The sequence below is a fragment of the Sphaerodactylus townsendi genome, linkage group LG05, assembly GCF_021028975.2.
Source record: "Sphaerodactylus townsendi isolate TG3544 linkage group LG05, MPM_Stown_v2.3, whole genome shotgun sequence".
NCBI classification, from domain to species: domain Eukaryota; kingdom Metazoa; phylum Chordata; class Lepidosauria; order Squamata; family Sphaerodactylidae; genus Sphaerodactylus; species Sphaerodactylus townsendi.
This window is the reverse complement of record NC_059429.1, coordinates 131,502,298-131,519,866: the sequence shown is the minus strand read 5'-3', so window position 1 is coordinate 131,519,866 and position 17,569 is coordinate 131,502,298. Positions and strand designations below refer to the sequence as shown.

The following is a 17,569-nucleotide window of genomic DNA, read 5'->3' as shown; positions in this document are numbered from 1 at the left end:
GCTGAGGTCATTTAAGTAGCATTTGTACAACGTGGCTCCTTACCGAACTACAAGAAGCTCAATTATGTCAGTATCCCTGTTTTGCCTTCCATTCTGGTGGTCCAAACCATTTGCCCCACGCAGTTGAGCTTTGTACAGCCATTTGCCCCATGTAGCATCCGTGCTGAAACAGCAGAATGGCAGAAACCGTATCAAAAGCCTGCTGCACCCTACCTGCTGGCTATACAAACGCCAAACGCCTAAATACCAAAAAGTGCTCAGTTTAATAGTGCCCGTATAGCAGTGTTGGCGAACCTTTTTGTGACTGAGCGCCCAAATTGCCACCCAAACCCCACTTATTTATCGCAGAGTGCCAACCCGGCAATTTAACCTGAATGCTGAGGTTTAAGTTTAGAAAAAAAACGGTTCGCTCCCTCTTCCTCCGCCCCACCTGCTCGAGCAGGGGCCAGCCTGCTCTAGCCTCCAGCAAGTCCCGCATGCACCGCTCTGTGCCTCTCTAGCATCTCTGCCTCCTCTGCCCCACCCCCCAGGCAGCAGCCACCCAGAGCACAGGCACCAGGCCTGCCAGCCAAGTCCTTCCTGCTCACCACGGTGTGCACACATCAGTGGCCCAGGCCAGCCTAGGTGTGTGTGTGTGTGGGGGTGATTTTCCACCCTCCACATGACAAACTCTGTGTGTGAGTGCCCACAGAGAGGGCTCCGAGTGCCACCTGTGGCACCCGTGCCATAGGTTCGCCATCACTGCCGTATAGTGTACCAGCGAAGTGCAATCATGAAACAGTGACACCAGACATATAGGACAAGAAGACAACAAACACATATGCTTAGTCAACTGGCAAGCACAGAACAATATGAGGGGAATGCAACAAGTCCTGGTACTAAAAGTCCAAGTCAAGCATTCTCATGTGAAGGACCCAAACAGGGTCCTTATGGCTTGACTAGGAAAGCCGATAAGCTAGCATGGTGTAGTGGTTAAAAGCAGGTGGATTCTTATCTGGAGAACCGGCTTTGATTCCCCACTCCGCCACCTGAGTGGCAGAGGCTTATCTGGTGAACCAGATGCGTTTCCACACTTCTACATTCCTGCTGGGTGACCTTGGGCTGGTCACAGTTCTCTCTGAACTCTCTCAGCCCCACCTACCTCACAAAGTGTCTTTTGTGGGGAGAGGAAGGAAAAGGAGCTTGTAAGCCACCCTGAGTCTCCTTACAGGAGTGAAAGGTGGGGTATGAATCCAAACTCTTCTTCTTAAAGAGGAAAAGTATGATGGTGACCAGCATTGACTGACCAGGCCCATTGCTTTCCCCAGCTTTCTCCACTTCCTGTTGCTGTGGGCTGGCACATGCAGGTGTCCTCTCTGTCTCCACGGCAGGTGTGCTCCTACGTCAGGCGTGTCAAACTCGCGGCCCTCCAGATGTTCATGAACTATAATTCCCATCAGTCCCTCCCAACATGAGCATTGGCTATACTGGCAGGGACTGATGGGAATTGTGGTTCATGAACATCTGGAGGGCTGCAAGTTTGACACCTGTGTCCTACGTAGAGCAGCACACTTTGCCGGAGGCCACCGTGGCTGGTGAATGTGTGTACGTCACTGCTTTACAGTGAGAAAAACAAAAAAACTTTGAATGACAACTGCTATGTAAGCTTGAATGCATGAAGAAATCGTGATATCCAGGCATCCTGCCACGTATCAGCTCTGCTAACTTTCTCCAGTGCAAGAACCTCTTTTGCATTGTTGGAAGTCTTTCACGGCCTGATTCAACTGGTGGTTGTGGGCTTTCCGGGCTGCGTGGCTGTGGTCTGGTAGATCTTATAGAGATAGAAAATATAGACCTTATAGAGATAGAAAAAGTGCAGAGAAGGGCAACGAGGATGATTGAGGGACTGGAGCACCTTCCCTATGAGGAGAGGCTGCAGCGTTTGGGACTCTTTAGTTTGGAGAGGAGACGTCTCAGGGGGGATATGATTGAGGTTTATAAAATTATGCATGGGGTAGAAAATGTGGAGAGAAATTTTTCTCTCTTTCTCACAATACTAGAACCAGGGGGCATACATTGAAAATGCTGGGGGGAAGAATTAGGCTAATAAAAGGAAACACTTCTTCACGCAACGTGTGATCGGTGTTTGGAATATGCTGCCACAGGAGGTGGTGATGGCCACTCACCTGGATAGCTTTAAAAGTGGCTTGGACAGATTTATGGAGGAGAAGTCGATTTATGGCTACCAATCTTGATCCTCTTTGATCTGAGATTGCAAATGCCTTAACAGACCAGGTGATCGGGAGCAACAGCCGCAGAAGGCCATTGCTTTCACCTCCTGCAGGTGAGCTCCCAAAGGCACCTGGTGGGCCACTGCGAGTAACAGAGTGCTGGACTAGATGGACTCTGGTCTGATCCAGCAGGCTAGTTCTTATGTTCTTATCTTGTTCCTAATGTTTCGCCTGCAACAAGATCTGCCAGACCACGGCCACACAGCCTGGAAAGCCCACAACAACCAACCTCTTTTGCGCTGGCAGAAGGCTCCCTGCTTTAGGAAAGCCCAGCAGTCAGTTGAGTGGCGGGGGAAGGACATACAGCCTCTTGTCTCTGAAGCCGTGAAAGTGGGAGGACAAGACCCCTGTAATCATTTGATAGAAAACTGAGACGTAGTACATTTGAATATGCCTGTGCCAGGCTGGCAAATAGGGGCCACCCTCTGTCCACACCACCACTTTCATGGGGATAAACCCACAGAAAGAAACGTCAGAACTGGGTGGTGAAGAAATCATAGGGCAGGTCCATACTGGAATTCTATATTGGTTTGTGCCTCTTTTAATTGTTGTGACATTTCCTCAGGGAACTGGTTTGGCGAGGGTGCTGTGCTTGTGTGTCCATGTGTTGAGTGCCTACCCAGTGGCATCCAACTTACAAGACTGAAAGCCCAGAGAGAAACTGAGCCGGTGTGATTGTTGTGGGCTTTCCGGGCTGTGTGGCTATGGTCTGGTGGATCTTGTTCCTAACGTTTCGCCTGCAATCTGTGGCCGGCGTCTTCAGAGGTGTATCACAGAGAGAAGCGTGTTGCACACTGTGTGTCCTTTCCCCATCCACTGGACACACTGTGTAACAGAGTTCCCTCTGTGATACACCTCTGAAGATGCCAGCCACAGAGGCAGGCGAAATGTTAGGAACAAGATCCACCAGACCATGGCCACGCAGCCCAGAAAACCCACCAGAACCAGTTGAATCCGGCCGTGAAAGCCTTCGACAATACACTGAGCTGGTGTGCATTGGGTGCTTCTTTGTCGCCATCCTGACCTTCCTCGGAGGTCTCCCATCTGTGTTGTAACTAGGGCCGACCCTGCTTAGTTCCCAAGATCTGATGGGATAAGCTAGCCTGGGCCAACTAGGTCACGGAATGCTGGGAATAGACATGTAAAATTTCCAAAAATGTTAAAGCCACGGGGGACCCCCTCCTCCTGGTTTTGTTTTGGTTTTTTTTTTTTAGTTCAAAAAAGAGAAACCTATTACTCATAGGCACGACACTGAACCTGAAACCAACCAAATGCGGGGTGCAAATTTAATATGTGTGCTGTGTGCTCTAGAGCAAATAGGGGAACATAGAAACGAACATCTCAAGACAGAGCAACATACAAGATAATAAACACTGAGAGAGCCAGCGTGGTGTGGTTAAGAGCAGGTGCACTCTAATCTGGAGAACCAGGTTTGATTCCCCGCTCTGCCGCCTGAGCTGTGGAGGCTTATCTGGGGAACCAGATTAGCTTGCGCACTCCCACACACGCCAGCTGGGTGACCTTGGGCTAGTCACAGTTCTTTGGAGCTCTCTCAGCCCCACCCACCTCACAGGGTGTTTGTTGGAGGGGAGGAGAAGGGAAAGGAGTTTGTAAGCCCCTTTTGAGTCTGCTTACAGGAGAGAAAGGGGAGATATAAATCCAAACTCTTCTTCTACAAAAGGCAGGAGAAATCCTGCTGCGTGCAAGAGGTAATGTAATCAAGGCCTATTTGTCACGAAATGATCAGGTAAGTCTTGATGTGTTCAGGTCAGAATGAATGGACAGGAATTCTGGGTATTCCACCCGTTTCAGAGCACAAAGCAATATCCTCAGTGTAGTACAGCGGTGGCAAACCTATGGCACGGGTGCCAGAGGTGGCACTCAGAGCCCTTTCTGTGGGCACACGTGCACAGAGTTCATCATGGGGGAGGCGGAAAATCACCCCCCCACCACCACAAACACACATCTAGGCTAGCCTGGGCATGATCCTTTACCTGGGAGTAAGCTCGGTTGTTCGCAATGGGGCTTGCTTCTGAGTAAACCCTCCTAGGGTCGTGATTCACCCATTCGAAGCGTTGCATGGTTGCTTCACCAAGCTTACTCCCGAGTAACGTGCGCCTACGAGCCAACCATTTTTTCTAAACTAAAACCTCAGTATTCAGGTTAAATTGCCGTGTTGGCACTTGGCGATAAATAAGTGGGTTTTGGGTTGCAGTTTGGGCACTCGGTATTGAAAAGGTTCGCCATCACTGGCGTAGTAGGTTTCTCTTTTTCTCTTTATGCGTAGTCAGTTTATCTTTTTTCCAGCTAGCTTTGCTCACTGCTGCTCTGTTGTCCGATTGATCAAATTTGTTTGGCTTTTCTGCCATTAAAAATGGAAATTTTGGAGAAAATTGAAAGACATAACAATACTTCCTTTCAAACCCAAACTTCCTCTAATGAACCAACATCAAATTATTCATTTATAACCTGGCAGATTTTATTTATTCATTCATTTTTCGATTTTTAGCCTGCCCTGTCCCTGCTAGGCTCAGAAAAAACTGTTACTATTTGGTGTATTTGTGGAATTTAAATGTATAAATACCTTCATTTTCTACAAGAAAAACTGCAAATATACCCAATACTTGAGAAAGAGTTGCAACTCGCTGTACCCTGGGCTACTATAGCACGTGCAAGTTTAATTTTTTGCCACCTGAGAGGCGGGGAAAAAATGGAAAGTTGAAGGTAGAAAGCAAAATCCGTAGAAATTCATCTTTGTATTATTTGGATAGGAAGGTATACTATTTGGACAGACTCAGTTACAGTTAGGAAGACTATCAGCATGCTTGGCTAGAAAGCAGTAGTGGTTAAGAGCAGGTGCACTCTAATCTGGAGAACCGGGTTTGATTCCCCACACTGCCACTTGAACTGTGGAGATTATCTGGTGACCTTGATTAGCCTGTGCACTCCAACACGTGCCAGATGGGTGACCTTGGGCGAGTCACAGCTCTTCGGAGCTCTCCCAGCCCCACCCACCTCGCAGGGTGTTTGTTTCGGGTGGGGAGGAAAGGGAGATTGTAAATCCCTTTGAGTCTCCTTACAGGAGAGAAAGTGTGTCGGGGGGCACAAATCCAAACTCTTCTTCCTGTAAGCAAAACTTTATAGCATTGAAAACATGGAGTTCTTCACAGGCCAATCCAGAGAGGGGAACGCTCGTGCCGGGGGCTTCTGGATGGTGTAGGTCCATAAAGCCCAATGGAGGGATTTTCGGCAGGAGGGAAGTCTTATTTATTTTCCCTCCCTGTGTTCTTGAGAAGCCTGCTTGGAGGCTGTGGGGCGACTCCAAAATGGCACTGAGTCCCGCTGCCAGGGGCTCTGGATTGGCTGCCCATAATTCTGTATCGTTGACTCACAATAGCAAGGTACCAAAATCATTCACATTTAAACAAGACGAAAACACACTCCTTGAAACAGTCGTATGTGTTGAGAGCCGGCGTGGTGTAAGGGTTAAGAGCAGGTGCACTCTAATCTGGAGAACCAGGTTTGAGTCCCTGCTCCGGAGCAGCAGTGGCGTAGGAGGTTAAGAGCTCGTGCATCTAATCTGGAGGAACCGGGTTTGAATCCCAGCTGTGCCGCCTGAGCTGTGGAGGCTTATCTGGGGAATTCAGAGTAGCCTGTGCACTCCCACACACGCCAGCTGGGTGACCTTGGGCTAGTCACAGCTTCTCGGAGCTCTCTCAGCCCCACCTACCTCACAGGGTGTTTGTTGTGAGGGGGGAAGGGCAAGGAGATTGTCAGCCCCTTTGAGTCTCCTGCAGGAGAGAAAGGGGGGATATACATCTAAACTCCTCCTCCTCCTGCTCTTCTTCTCCTTCTCCTCCTCCTCCTCCTCCTCCTCCTCCTCTGCCACTTGAGCTGTGAAGGCTTTGCAGCAGAAGGGTGGGCACGAACGGGACAGAGAGGAAAGGCTGCTTCCTCAAACCTTTGGAGCACGTACCAGGAGAGACGGTCCCGTAGGTACACCAGTCCCAGACCACTTAGGGCTTTGTCCGTTAGTACAAGGACCTTGAACCTGGTTCGGTGCTCCACCTGAAACCAGTGCAGCCGGAAGCGCACAGGCTGAACATGCATCCACGTGCGTGCAAACTGAACATGCATTTAACATCTATATACAACCTCTTACAAGGCTGATGCGAAGGACAATCATTTTAGCTTGTACTGTCTGTAAATATCTGGCATTTGTCTTGTTTCTTTGCGGGGTCTGGTAGTTTACAGAAGAAGAGCCTTGCTTGATCAGACCAGTGGTCCATCTAGGTCCGCTTCCTGTTTTTCATGGTGGCTAACCAGAGGTCCTAGAAGGCCTAAAAGAGGCGTTTCTGGTGGGATTTGGCAAGTGCCAGTCACACAATCCAGTAATGAAGGAGTTAATTGTCGCATGCTAATTAGTACTGTCGTTCAGAAGAGATGGTGGCTGGCATCTTTGCCAAGCCGCTGAACAAGATGACATTCAAGCATCTTCGTGAATGTTTATGTTTGATTAACGATTGTGAAACTGTCACTTGAGAAGGGGTTTGATGGGATTTGACAAGTGCCAGTCACACAATCCAGTAATGAAGGAGTTAATTGTTGCATGCTAATTAGTTAGTGAGGTCAAAAGTCAGTGACCAGGTAATTGATACCTATTGGTTGGGTGGGCTACATGCAGGTCTGCACGTAGGCTTTAGATCAGGGGTCTTCAAACTATGGCCCTCCGGATGTTCATGGACTACAATTCCCATCAGCCCCTGCCAGCATGGCCAAGTGGTAGGACTCATGGGAATTGTAGTCTATGATCATCTGGAGGGCCATAGTTTGAAGACCCCTGCTTTAGATATATCTTTGTGTTGCACTCTGCACGTGTTCAGTTCAGTTCCGTCAGTTCACTCTATCCATAGCTTAGTAGCCATGTAATAGTCTAAGCAGCAAGCTGGCTGTTGGTGCTAGCTAGTAAGAAAGATGTTTATTGTTTTCCTTCTAAGTTTCCCTTCTCTGTAGTAAGTAAACTATATTTCAGTAAAGCAACTGGTCTCTGCCTCATTATTGCATTAACTCTGCTAATTAAGTATTTGTCCACATGACAGTTTCTCTCCCAAAAGTGGCATTTGGAGATAAACTGCCTCCACATACAGAAGTCTCATTTAGCTATCCTGAGTAATAGTGTTGGATATACTTTCCTCCATGAATTTTTAGATGAATTTGTCTGTTTTTAAAGGTATCTAAGCTAGTAGACCTCAGCATATCCTGGGGCAGCGAGCACCATAAGAAGCATTTTATGTTATGTGTTCCATACCGACTGCCTATCGATTTTCATGAAGCTTATCTCAGTTGGTACAGGGAAGACCTAAACTCTTGAACCACCCCCTCCCCGCCACCCAGGCATTAATTCAGCTCTCACACTCCCATTATAGACCATCCTGATTTGACGCCTGTAAGGCAGGCTGAGGAATTCCTCTGACCAGTTCGGTTTCTCTCGTAGCTCCCACAGAAGGCAGGACCCTCCGAAGACCCCGACCACCCCCAAAATCACCACCTTCCCACCGGTGCCTGTCACGTGTGACACCGTGCGCAACAAGTGCCGAGAAATGCTGACCTCCGCTCTGCAGACAGACAGTAAGTAGCCAGGAAAATGATGGTGGGGCAGCCCTTCGCCCCCCTTTTCCTCCCCCCACCCCCACTTGTGTTAAGGGAGGGGCTGTGGCTGGCTGGAAGAGCCTCTGATTTGCAGGCCGAAGGTTCTTAATCCCGGGTATCTCCAATTAAAAAAAGACAAGGCAGTAGGTGATTGGAAAGACCTCTGCCTGAGGTCCTGGGGAGCGGCTGGCAGCCTGAGCAGGCAATTCTCAACCCGATGGACTAAAAAAGCCAAGCAGTAGGTGATAGGAAATACTTGTGGCTGCCAGTCTGAGCAGGCAATTAAGAACATAAGAACAAGCCAGCTGGATCAGACCAGAGTCCATCTAGTCCAGCTCTCTGCTACTCGCAGTGGCCCACCAGGTCCCTATGGGAGCTCACATGCAGGATGTGAAAGCAAGGGCCTTCTGCTGCTGCTACTGCTCCCGAGCACCTGGTCTGCTAAGGCATTTGCAATCTCAGATCAAAGAGGATCAAGATTGGGAGCCATAAATCGACTTCTCCTCCATCAATCTGTCCAAGCCCCTTTTAAAGCTATCCAGGTTAGTGGCCATCACCACCTCCTGTGGCAGCATATTCCAAACACCAATCACACGTTGCGTGAAGAAGTGTTTCCTTTTATTAGTCCTAATTCTTCCCCCCAGCAGTTTCAATGGATGCTCCCTGGTTCTAGTATTGTAAGAAATTCTCAACCTGATGGACTCAAAGGACCAAGCAGTAGGTGATAGGAAAGACCTCTGCCTGAGACCTGAGACAGCATCTGCCTGTCTGAGTAGACAATGCTGACCTGGATGGACCAAGGGTCTGATTCAATATAAGGCAGGTTCATGTGTGTTCACGTGCGACATCTCTGCATCTGGATGCTGCAAAGGAACCTTCCTTAATAAATGTTTGCAATTGTCAGAGACAGCTCCCAGCCTTCTTGTTTGATACATCACTCATCTACCCCTGAAAATGTTTCAGAAGGTGGCCACAGACCATGCCGATTTGCAGCTATTATTAGGAGCCAGATTATTATTTCTAGCTCATTTAATTATTTCAGTTCCTCTTATCTTGGCTGAGCTGTTCCGCATATTGCCGTGAGTCGCAAAGTGGGATATAAATATTCTTCATGAATAATATAAGAGGCAGTTGATTCTGCAAATATGATTTCAGCGTTTTTTGCTCTGCGTGGAGCCTCCTATGATATGAAAGAGCGGGTGCACTGCTTATCTATACCCTGTGCTTTGAAAGAAATTAAAAAAAACAATCCAAAGCTGGTGCAGAATATGATCTATCAATCATCTTTTTATCTTGACCTTTCCCCGAGGATTCAGGGCAGCTTGCCTGTCTGTCCTCCATTTTCTCTTCACAACGATGTGAGCTGGGCCAGGTGCGTGCTCTGAACTCCACCTACCTTGCAAGGTTGTTGTGAGGATAAAATGGAGGACAGGAGAATGATGAGAGCCGTTTTGGATCTGCATTGGTGAAAAAGGCAAGGTATACCGTATAAGCCGACTCGTGTATAAGCCAAGGCACCTAATTTTACTACCAAAACCTGGGAAAATGTATTAACTCGCGTATAAGCTGAAGGTGGGAAGCCGGGAGGCAGAGGGAGCACCTTATTTGGGCAGTGACTCCCCCGGATGCCATTGTCCAAATAAGGAGCTCCCTCCACCTCCTGGCTGGGTTTGAGGAAGCCCAGGCAACCAGGAGGTGGAGGGAGCTCCTTATTTGGGCAATGACATCCGGGGGAGTCACTGCCCAAATAAGGAGCTCCCTCTGCCTCCCAGGGTTTGAGGAAGCCCAGCTAGCCAGGGTTCCCCTTCGCCCGGGGATCGGGCGGTATATAAATTGAAAAAAAAAAAATTATCCGAGGAGGGCAGCAACAAGTGGCTTCTGCAGCCGCAGGGAGGTCATCCCGGCCACGCCCCCAGCCTAGGCAGAGGCCTGACGAGCCGGCTGGTAAGCAGTGACTCGTGTAAAAGCCGAGGGGGCATTTTTCAGCCTTAAAACAGGGCTGAAAAACTTGGCTTATACGCAAGTACATACTGTAGATGAAGAAAATATTCCTGCAAGAGAGCAACCGTCCCAAGTCATGCAGTAAGCTTCATAGCTGAATGGGAATTTGGATTCCCCCTTCCCAGTATGTGGCCCTGAGTCACAGGGTTAGTTCAGTGATAGTGGATCCAGAGAAGCTCTGGCTATATGTCTCTTGAAGTGGTTTTAAGAGGACCTTCCTTTAATGAAGTGGTTCATTAGCTGAGGGGGAAACGTTTGTATGGCTGTTGTGGGTTTTCCAGGCCGTGTGGCCGTGGTCTGGTAGTTTTTGCTCCTAACTTTCATGACAATTCTGACAGCTGTTGTGTTAGGCTGCACAGGGAAGCCATTGAAATCTACAAACACAGGGACAGTTTCAACAAAAAGGAAGAGAGTCTGAAAATCAACAAAACCTGGTTACTGGTACTAAAAAAAACCAAAATCAAAAACCAGAGACATTAAAATGCAACTGCAGATGAACTCCACCCACACATGTTAATGCAGCTGCAAATGTACTTTTGCAGATGCAGCCACAAATGCAATCACAGCGACAGTCAAGGACGCCACCCAGGCACATGCAAACGTCTCTCACCCTCCTACGGGGTGAACAAAACATTCACTAAACTACCAGTCCGCGGCCACACAGCCCAGACAATCCACAACAGCCAGTTGATTCAGCCCATGAAAGCCTGCAAGAATATCTCAATCGTTTGTACGTCTGTAAATAAAACTCAGGCTCCATCTCTGCCCAGCTACACATCTGGGTGACTTTGGGGCCTGCCGGCATCTCTCAGTCGAAGATAGACTGAGACTGTTGTGACTTACAATGAAGCTCCTCGGGAGGAAAGGTGGGATAGAAAAATAACAAGTAAAAAATGAGTCTCGTTGCTGCCAACACCATTGCAAAGATTAATGTAATTGTTTTTTAAAGCGATGGAGCCCGTGCACCTTTTCAAGCGCCAACACAGCTTCCTTCCCACGCAGCTGCGTCAGCATTTGACATGTCTTGTGGGTGGGGGAGCGGGGGGGGGGGGGTTAAGATCATCTGGTCCCACTGCTGTGGCCCCTGCCCTTATAGGAAATTAAAAGGTCAACTATTGGATAGAGAGTTCTCTACCCTAATCACCGCAGCCAAGAAAACGTGCTCCCCCCTGTACTTTTCTCTCCCATTTGAATGGGGCCACTTGGCACATTACCTGTATTGCTTAATAAACCCTGCTCAAAGGGGAGCCATAATGCTCGCCAGGTTTAATGTTATGCCTTCTGTCTTGTTACATGGCAGATTTAATAAGCAAGAAAAGGCTAAAAGATTGTGCCCATGTAACGATGGCTCAGTTGAATCTCTGGCCCACCAATTACTAGACTGTCTCAGATTCAAGGAAATCAGATCCAAGTATGTGAATCTTACTCCTTTACATTTACCCGATCTCCCTGATTTAATTAGATTACACTACTTGTTGGACAACCCTGATCCTTCTCTCTGTATGATAGTGGCAGACTTTCTCCTGGAAATTACTAAACACCAGTAGATTTCCTTCGACCTAACATTTATTTCCTGTATTGTATATGCTTTTAAATCCGTTTTTTATTATTGTTGTACTATTGTATATGTCAATAAGAACATAAGAACTAGCCTGCTGGATCAGACCAGAGTCTATCTAGTCCAGCATTCTGCTACTCGCAATGGCCCACCAGGTGCCTTTGGGAGCTCACATGCAGGATGTGAGAGCAATGGCCTTCTGCTGCTGCTGCTTCTCCTGAGCCCCTGGTCTGCTAAGGCATTTGCAATCTGAGATCAAGGAGGATCAAGATTGGTAGCCATAGATCGACTTCTCCTCCATAAATCTGTCCAAGCCCTTTTTAAAGCTTTCCAGGTTAGTGGCCATCACCACCTCCTGTGGCAGCATATTCCAAACACCAATCACACGTTGCGTGAAGAAGTGTTTCCTTTTATTAGTCCTAATTCTTCCCCCCAGCATTTTCAATGAATGCCCCCTGGTTCCAGTATTGTGAGAAAGAGAGAAACATTTCTCTCTGTCAACATTTTCTACCCCATGCATAATTTTATAGACTTCAATCATATCCCCCCTCAGACGTCTCCTCTCCAAACTAAAAAGTCCCGAACGCCGCAGCCTCTCCTCAATAAAGGCTTGCTATATATATGCGGCCCCCGCAGTGCTTTTTTAAACGAACGAATTCTTCTCTAAAATGGCACGGGCAGCCACAGATCTGACCCGTGGCTTCAGCAGCTTTTAGTTTGGCTCCAACAGTGCAGCGGGACCTGATGTTGAATCTTCGAAGCAAAGCTTGCATTCGGTTCCTTCGGGTGAAAACGGCAATCCCTCGCATTGCCCCGCTAGGATGCTTTCTGGTAACCCTGTTTTTGTTTCTCTCTAGATGACTACGTTGCCATTGGTGCCGACTGCGATCACCTGGCTGGCCAGATTGAAGAATATATCCTTGACTTGTCTGTAGTGTCGGGAAAGGGTGTTTATGAGTGACCGTTATTTCTCCCGCAAGCACCTGGTCCTTGTATTTTGTGCTCTCTCTCCACCACCATTGGTTTAGATCAAACTTGCCAAACCTCCTTCCCCCACATGCGACAGGCCTCCAGCGCCCCTTTCCCCATCATTTTTCTTATTAAAAAAATCTCTGAAATAATTTCTTTCACATAGCCCCTGAGGAAGTGAGTTCTGACTCACAAAAACTCACACTGGGGCAAATTTTGTCAGGCATTAAGGCAGAGGTCTTCAAACTATGGCCCTCTAGATGTCCATGGACTACAATTCCCATCAGCCCTGCCACTTGGCCATGCTGGCAGGGGCTGATGGGAATTGTAGTCCATGAACATCTGGAGGCCATAGTTTGAAGACCCCTGCATTAAGGTGTTGCTGGTCTTCTGGAATAGGGGAGGCCTGTCGCATGCCAAAATGTGGTCTGCCAAGTGACGAAGTCTTCTTGTGATGATCTCATGAGAAGTGGAGGATCTGGTTCTTGCCGTGTCAGTCAAGTGGCAGAACGTCTTCCTAGGGTGATTTTCTGTGTATTTTTACACGCCCCTGGGAATATAAGGAAGGGCCACAAGAACTGAGCAGTGACTCATCCCTTCCTGTCCTCCCATCATGATCAACCTGGCTGCCAGGTGGCCATCTAGCCTCCAAAGAAGGTGAGCCTACCACCTCCTGTGGAAGCCGGTTCCGCTGAAAAACTGCTCTAATCAGGAAATTGTGGGCAAGGACACCGCTGTCAAGGGACAACAAGGTCCCTTGGAATTTCTCATCAGTAGGGATCTCCAGAAGAGGGGCTGGTCTGGCAAGGTTCTTCCTAGGGAGAAGTTCTCCCTGTCCCACTGAGAGGTCCTGAGGTTTCTGTGCTGACTCAGAAATATTCTTGGGCCACCTGTGTCCAGAGCTGCGTTTGCGACTGTTTTAGGGCTGGAAGCAAAAACCTCTAATGCGGAATGCTCCTTAATGGTCTTTGCACTCATATACCAGGATGTCAAGAACACAGACTTGAAGTACAAAAACCGCGTTAGGAGCCGTATCTCCAATTTGAAGGACTCTAAGAACCCCGACCTCCGTAAGAATGTCTTGTGTGGGGTGATCACTCCGGAGCAAATTGCAGTGATGACCTCAGAGGTGAGATTATTATTATTATTATTATTATTATTATTATTATTATTATTATTATTATTATTATACACATAACAACACAGCACAAGTGTCTGGAATTCATCTCTGAATATCGAGTCCTTCCCAAGGACCTAGGATATTAGAGGTATTTGCGTAGAATGTGTGCAGTTCCTAGAAGTGCTGCTTTCTGCAGCATGTGGACTGATGTTCTGTCCAAGTTTAGGCTTTCCAGATGTTTTTTCAAGATTTCTTGGGATTCCTCCTAGAGCACCGACTACTAGTGGGATTACTGTTGTTCTTTTCTGCCACAATAGTTCAACTTCAATTTGTAGGTCCTTGTATTTTGTGATCTTTTCCAGCTCTTTGTCCTCTACCCTGCTGTCAACTGGCACAGCAACATCTATGATCCAAACATGTTTTTTCTCTATCACTGTTATGTCTGGGGTGTTGTGTGCCAGGTGTCTGTCTGTTTGTATTCTAAAGTCCCAGAGTATTTTTGCTTCTTCATTTTCTGTGGTCTTCTCTGGCTTGTGCTCGTACCAGGTCTTGCTACAGGGCAGGCCGTACTTTTTGCAAAGGTTCCAGTGCACCATTGCTGCTAGCCTATTGTGACGTTCAAGATAGTCAGTTTGGGCTATTTTCTTACAACAGCAGATGATGTGCTCCACGGTCTCATCACCCTCTTTGCAGAGACGGCACTTTGGGTCATTGTAGGACTTTTCGATTCGTGTCTTCTTCTTCTTCTTCTTCTTCTTCTTCTTCTTCTTCTTCTTCTTCTTCTTCTTCTTCTTCTTCTTCTTCTTCTTATTATTATTATTATTATTATTATTATTATTATTATCATTATCATCATTATCATCATTATTATCATTATCATTATTGTTATCATTATCATCATTATCATAATGGGTCCTGATGGTATTAGGGCCCATGGGGGTAAAGAGGAGGGGGCAGGGGTCCCCTCAGCGGCCAGTCTCTCCAAAGGCCCGGTGGATGGGGGGGATGGGGTGGAATTAAATCAGTCTGGAGGTCCAGTTCTCAGTTTTCATTGGATCCATACTCTCACAGCCTCTGCCAGCAGAATGGCCAATAACTGCAAACAGACTGGGATAAATGAATATAAATATGAATGCAGCTACACTGAGGCCGATGATAGTCGGGTGGTGGTCTGCCCCGCAATGATAGTATGTCTCCTTTTGAGCAGAGTGTTGGTAGCAGACATACTCACATGTACGACGCTGCAGATCCCAGAAGCTGTGTGGTTCCTGGGAGTGGGCAAACCCCAGTGTTTTCCCTGGCTTCAGGGTTTCCACTTCTTCCAGTCCTCCATCCCCCCATCCCCACTCCTTGTGGGCATTTCTGGGGGATCGATGGCCCATTAAAATATATTTATTAACTAGCGGGCCCGGCCACGCATTGCTGTGGCTCAGTCTGGTGAAGTGGAAAAGAAAGAAAAGGGGAAGCGAACGGTTCGAATATGTGGCATTGCACAATGCTTGCAAGGGGGGAGGGGCAAGGGGCCCCTCGCTCCCCTCCCCCTCTCTGGTTCCCTTGCATGGCAACCAGCACCGTCCCTCCCTAACGTTCTCCTTCCTCTGCTAGTGTGGGTGGGCCATGTCCAGGTGGCTGGACCTGTCCCTTTCACTCCCTTCCTTTGCAGGCGAATTACCTAGCTGACAACACCCTGGGAGGCATGAGCTACGTTGTGTTCAAATTTCAGAGCGTTTGGTCCAGCAAACACCTGGACCCTACCTCACCTTCCCATTCCTCCGCTAGGGTGGGTGGGCCATGTCCAGATGGTGGAGGTTTTCAAGGAAGGTTTCACTCCAGATGGCAGAGGTTTTCAAGGAAGGCGTGGTTGTTTCCCTTGTATTAGAGGGTGTTGCTTTGACGGCCAGCAGATGGCGCTGTTGCGGAACAGAACTGTGGTTCCACCTGTCACATGTGTGGCATGTACACAATAACGGGCACAGTTGTGACATGCACACAACAGGAGATGTGGAAACAGTATGGAAACCTTGCCTACTACAGTGTATGTAGTGTGAATACACCCTTGTTTTGCACTGAACAAATGTGTAATTCGCACACCGTATGTCAGTGATAGCTAACCTTTTCGACACCGAGTGCCCAAATTGCAACCCAAAACACACTTTTTAATCGCAAAGTGCCGACACAGCAAATTAACCTGAATACTGAGGTTTTAGTTTAGAAAAAACGGTTGGCTCCGAGGCGTGCATTACTCGGGAGTAAGCTTGGTGGTAGTCGGTGGCTTGGCTTTGAAGCAACCATGAAACTCTTCCAATGGGTGAATCACGACCCTAGGAGGGTTTACTCAGAAGCAAGCCCCATTGCCAGCAACCGAGCTCACTCCCAGGTAAAGGATCGCGCTTTAGTTCTTCCCATGAACATCAGTGGGGTTTAACAGCGCTTAACAGGGTTACCTCCACTGCTTCCCCAAAACTAGGTCTTAGGTTTAATGCTAATAATCGAGCCCAGTGGTCCAGGCCAGCCTAGATGTGTGTGTGTGTGGGGGGGGGGGGTGAGGGCAACTCTGTTTACGCATGCCCACAGAGAGGGCTCTGAGTGCCACCTCTGACACCTGTACCATAGGTTCGCCACCACTGCTGTATGTGTTGGTAGCTCCTTCCTCCCACAAAGGAAGATTGCTATGTCACTCTAGGGCAGTGGTGGCGAACCTATGGCACGGGTGCCAGAGGTGGCACTCAGAGCCCTCTCTGTGGGCACACATGCACAGAGTTTGTCATGGTGGGGGGTGGAAAATCGCCCCCCCCCCAACATCTAGGCTGACCTGGGCCACTGGGCATGATGTGTAGGTAACCCTGTTAAGCACTGTTAAACCCCACTGATTTTCATGGGAAGAACTAAAGCACGTTCCTTCACCTGGGAGTCGGCTCGGTTGCTGACAATGGGGCTAGCTTCTAAAACCTCCTAGGTTCGTGATTCACCCATTCGAAGCATTGCACAGTTGCTTCAAAGCCAAGCCACCGACTACCACCAAGCTTACTCCCGAGTAATGCGCACCTTGGAGCCAACTGATTTTTCTAAACCAAAACCTCAGTATTCAGGTTAAATTGCCGTGTCGGCAGTTTGCGACAAATAAGTGGGTTTTGGGTTGCAGTTTGGGCACTCAGTCTCGAAAAGGTTCACCATCACTACTCTAGGGCAGTGGTGGCGAACCTTTTCGAGACCGAGTGCCCAAATTGCAACCCAAAACCCACCTATTTATCGCAAAGTGCCAACGCGGCAATTGAACCTGAATCCTGAGATTTTAGTTTAAAAAAACGGTTTAACAGCGCTTAACAGGGTTACCTACACTGCTTCCCCAAAACTAGGTCTTAGGTTTAATGCTAATAATCGAGCCCAGCGGTCCAGGCCAGCCTAGATGTGTGTGGGGGGGTGGGGGGGGTGGGGTGAGGGCGACTCTGTTTATGCGTGCCCACAGAGAGGGCTCTGATTCGCCACCACTGCTGTATGTGTTGGTAGCTCCTGCCTCCCACAGAGGAAGATTGCTATGTCACTCTAGGGCCGTGGTGGCGAACCTTTGGCACTCCAGATGTTATGGACTACAATCCCCATCAGCCCCTTCCAGCATGGTTGGCCATGCTGGCAGGGGCTGATGGGGATTGTAGTCCATAACATCTGGAGTGCCAAAGGTTTGCCACCACTGCTCTAGGGCATTGTCTAGCAAGGGGAAGGGATGAAGAGCTGCTATTGGACTGAAAATTTGTTTGTTTCATTATGGACCAGGTCTGTAAGAATTCACATTCCCAGGCAGGAACTGGGAAGTGAACATTGGGATCCAAACAACTCTCTTTTCCTACCAATCAGGGGACACTCTGGACACTCTACACTGGGGTAGAGGCAGTGGTGGGATTCAGCCGGTTCGCACCACTTCGGCAGAACCGGTGGTTAAAATTGTTCTTGTAAACAACCAGTTGTTAAATTCTTTGAATTCCACCCCTGGGTAGAGGGCTGCTT

The 17,569-nt window shown here is 48.3% G+C and overlaps 1 protein-coding gene across 1 annotated transcript in view; it reads left to right on the top strand.

Moving 5' to 3' along the window:
* The window catches only part of TCEA2 (transcription elongation factor A2), a 40,434-nt gene that overhangs the window by 17,366 nt on the left and 5,499 nt on the right, over nucleotides 1-17,569 (top strand). The window contains exons 5-7 of the mRNA XM_048498986.1: nucleotides 7,765-7,898; nucleotides 12,336-12,392; nucleotides 13,422-13,576. Coding sequence (XP_048354943.1) covers nucleotides 7,765-7,898; nucleotides 12,336-12,392; nucleotides 13,422-13,576 — 346 coding nt within the window. The remainder of the gene's footprint in view (nucleotides 1-7,764; nucleotides 7,899-12,335; nucleotides 12,393-13,421; nucleotides 13,577-17,569) is intronic.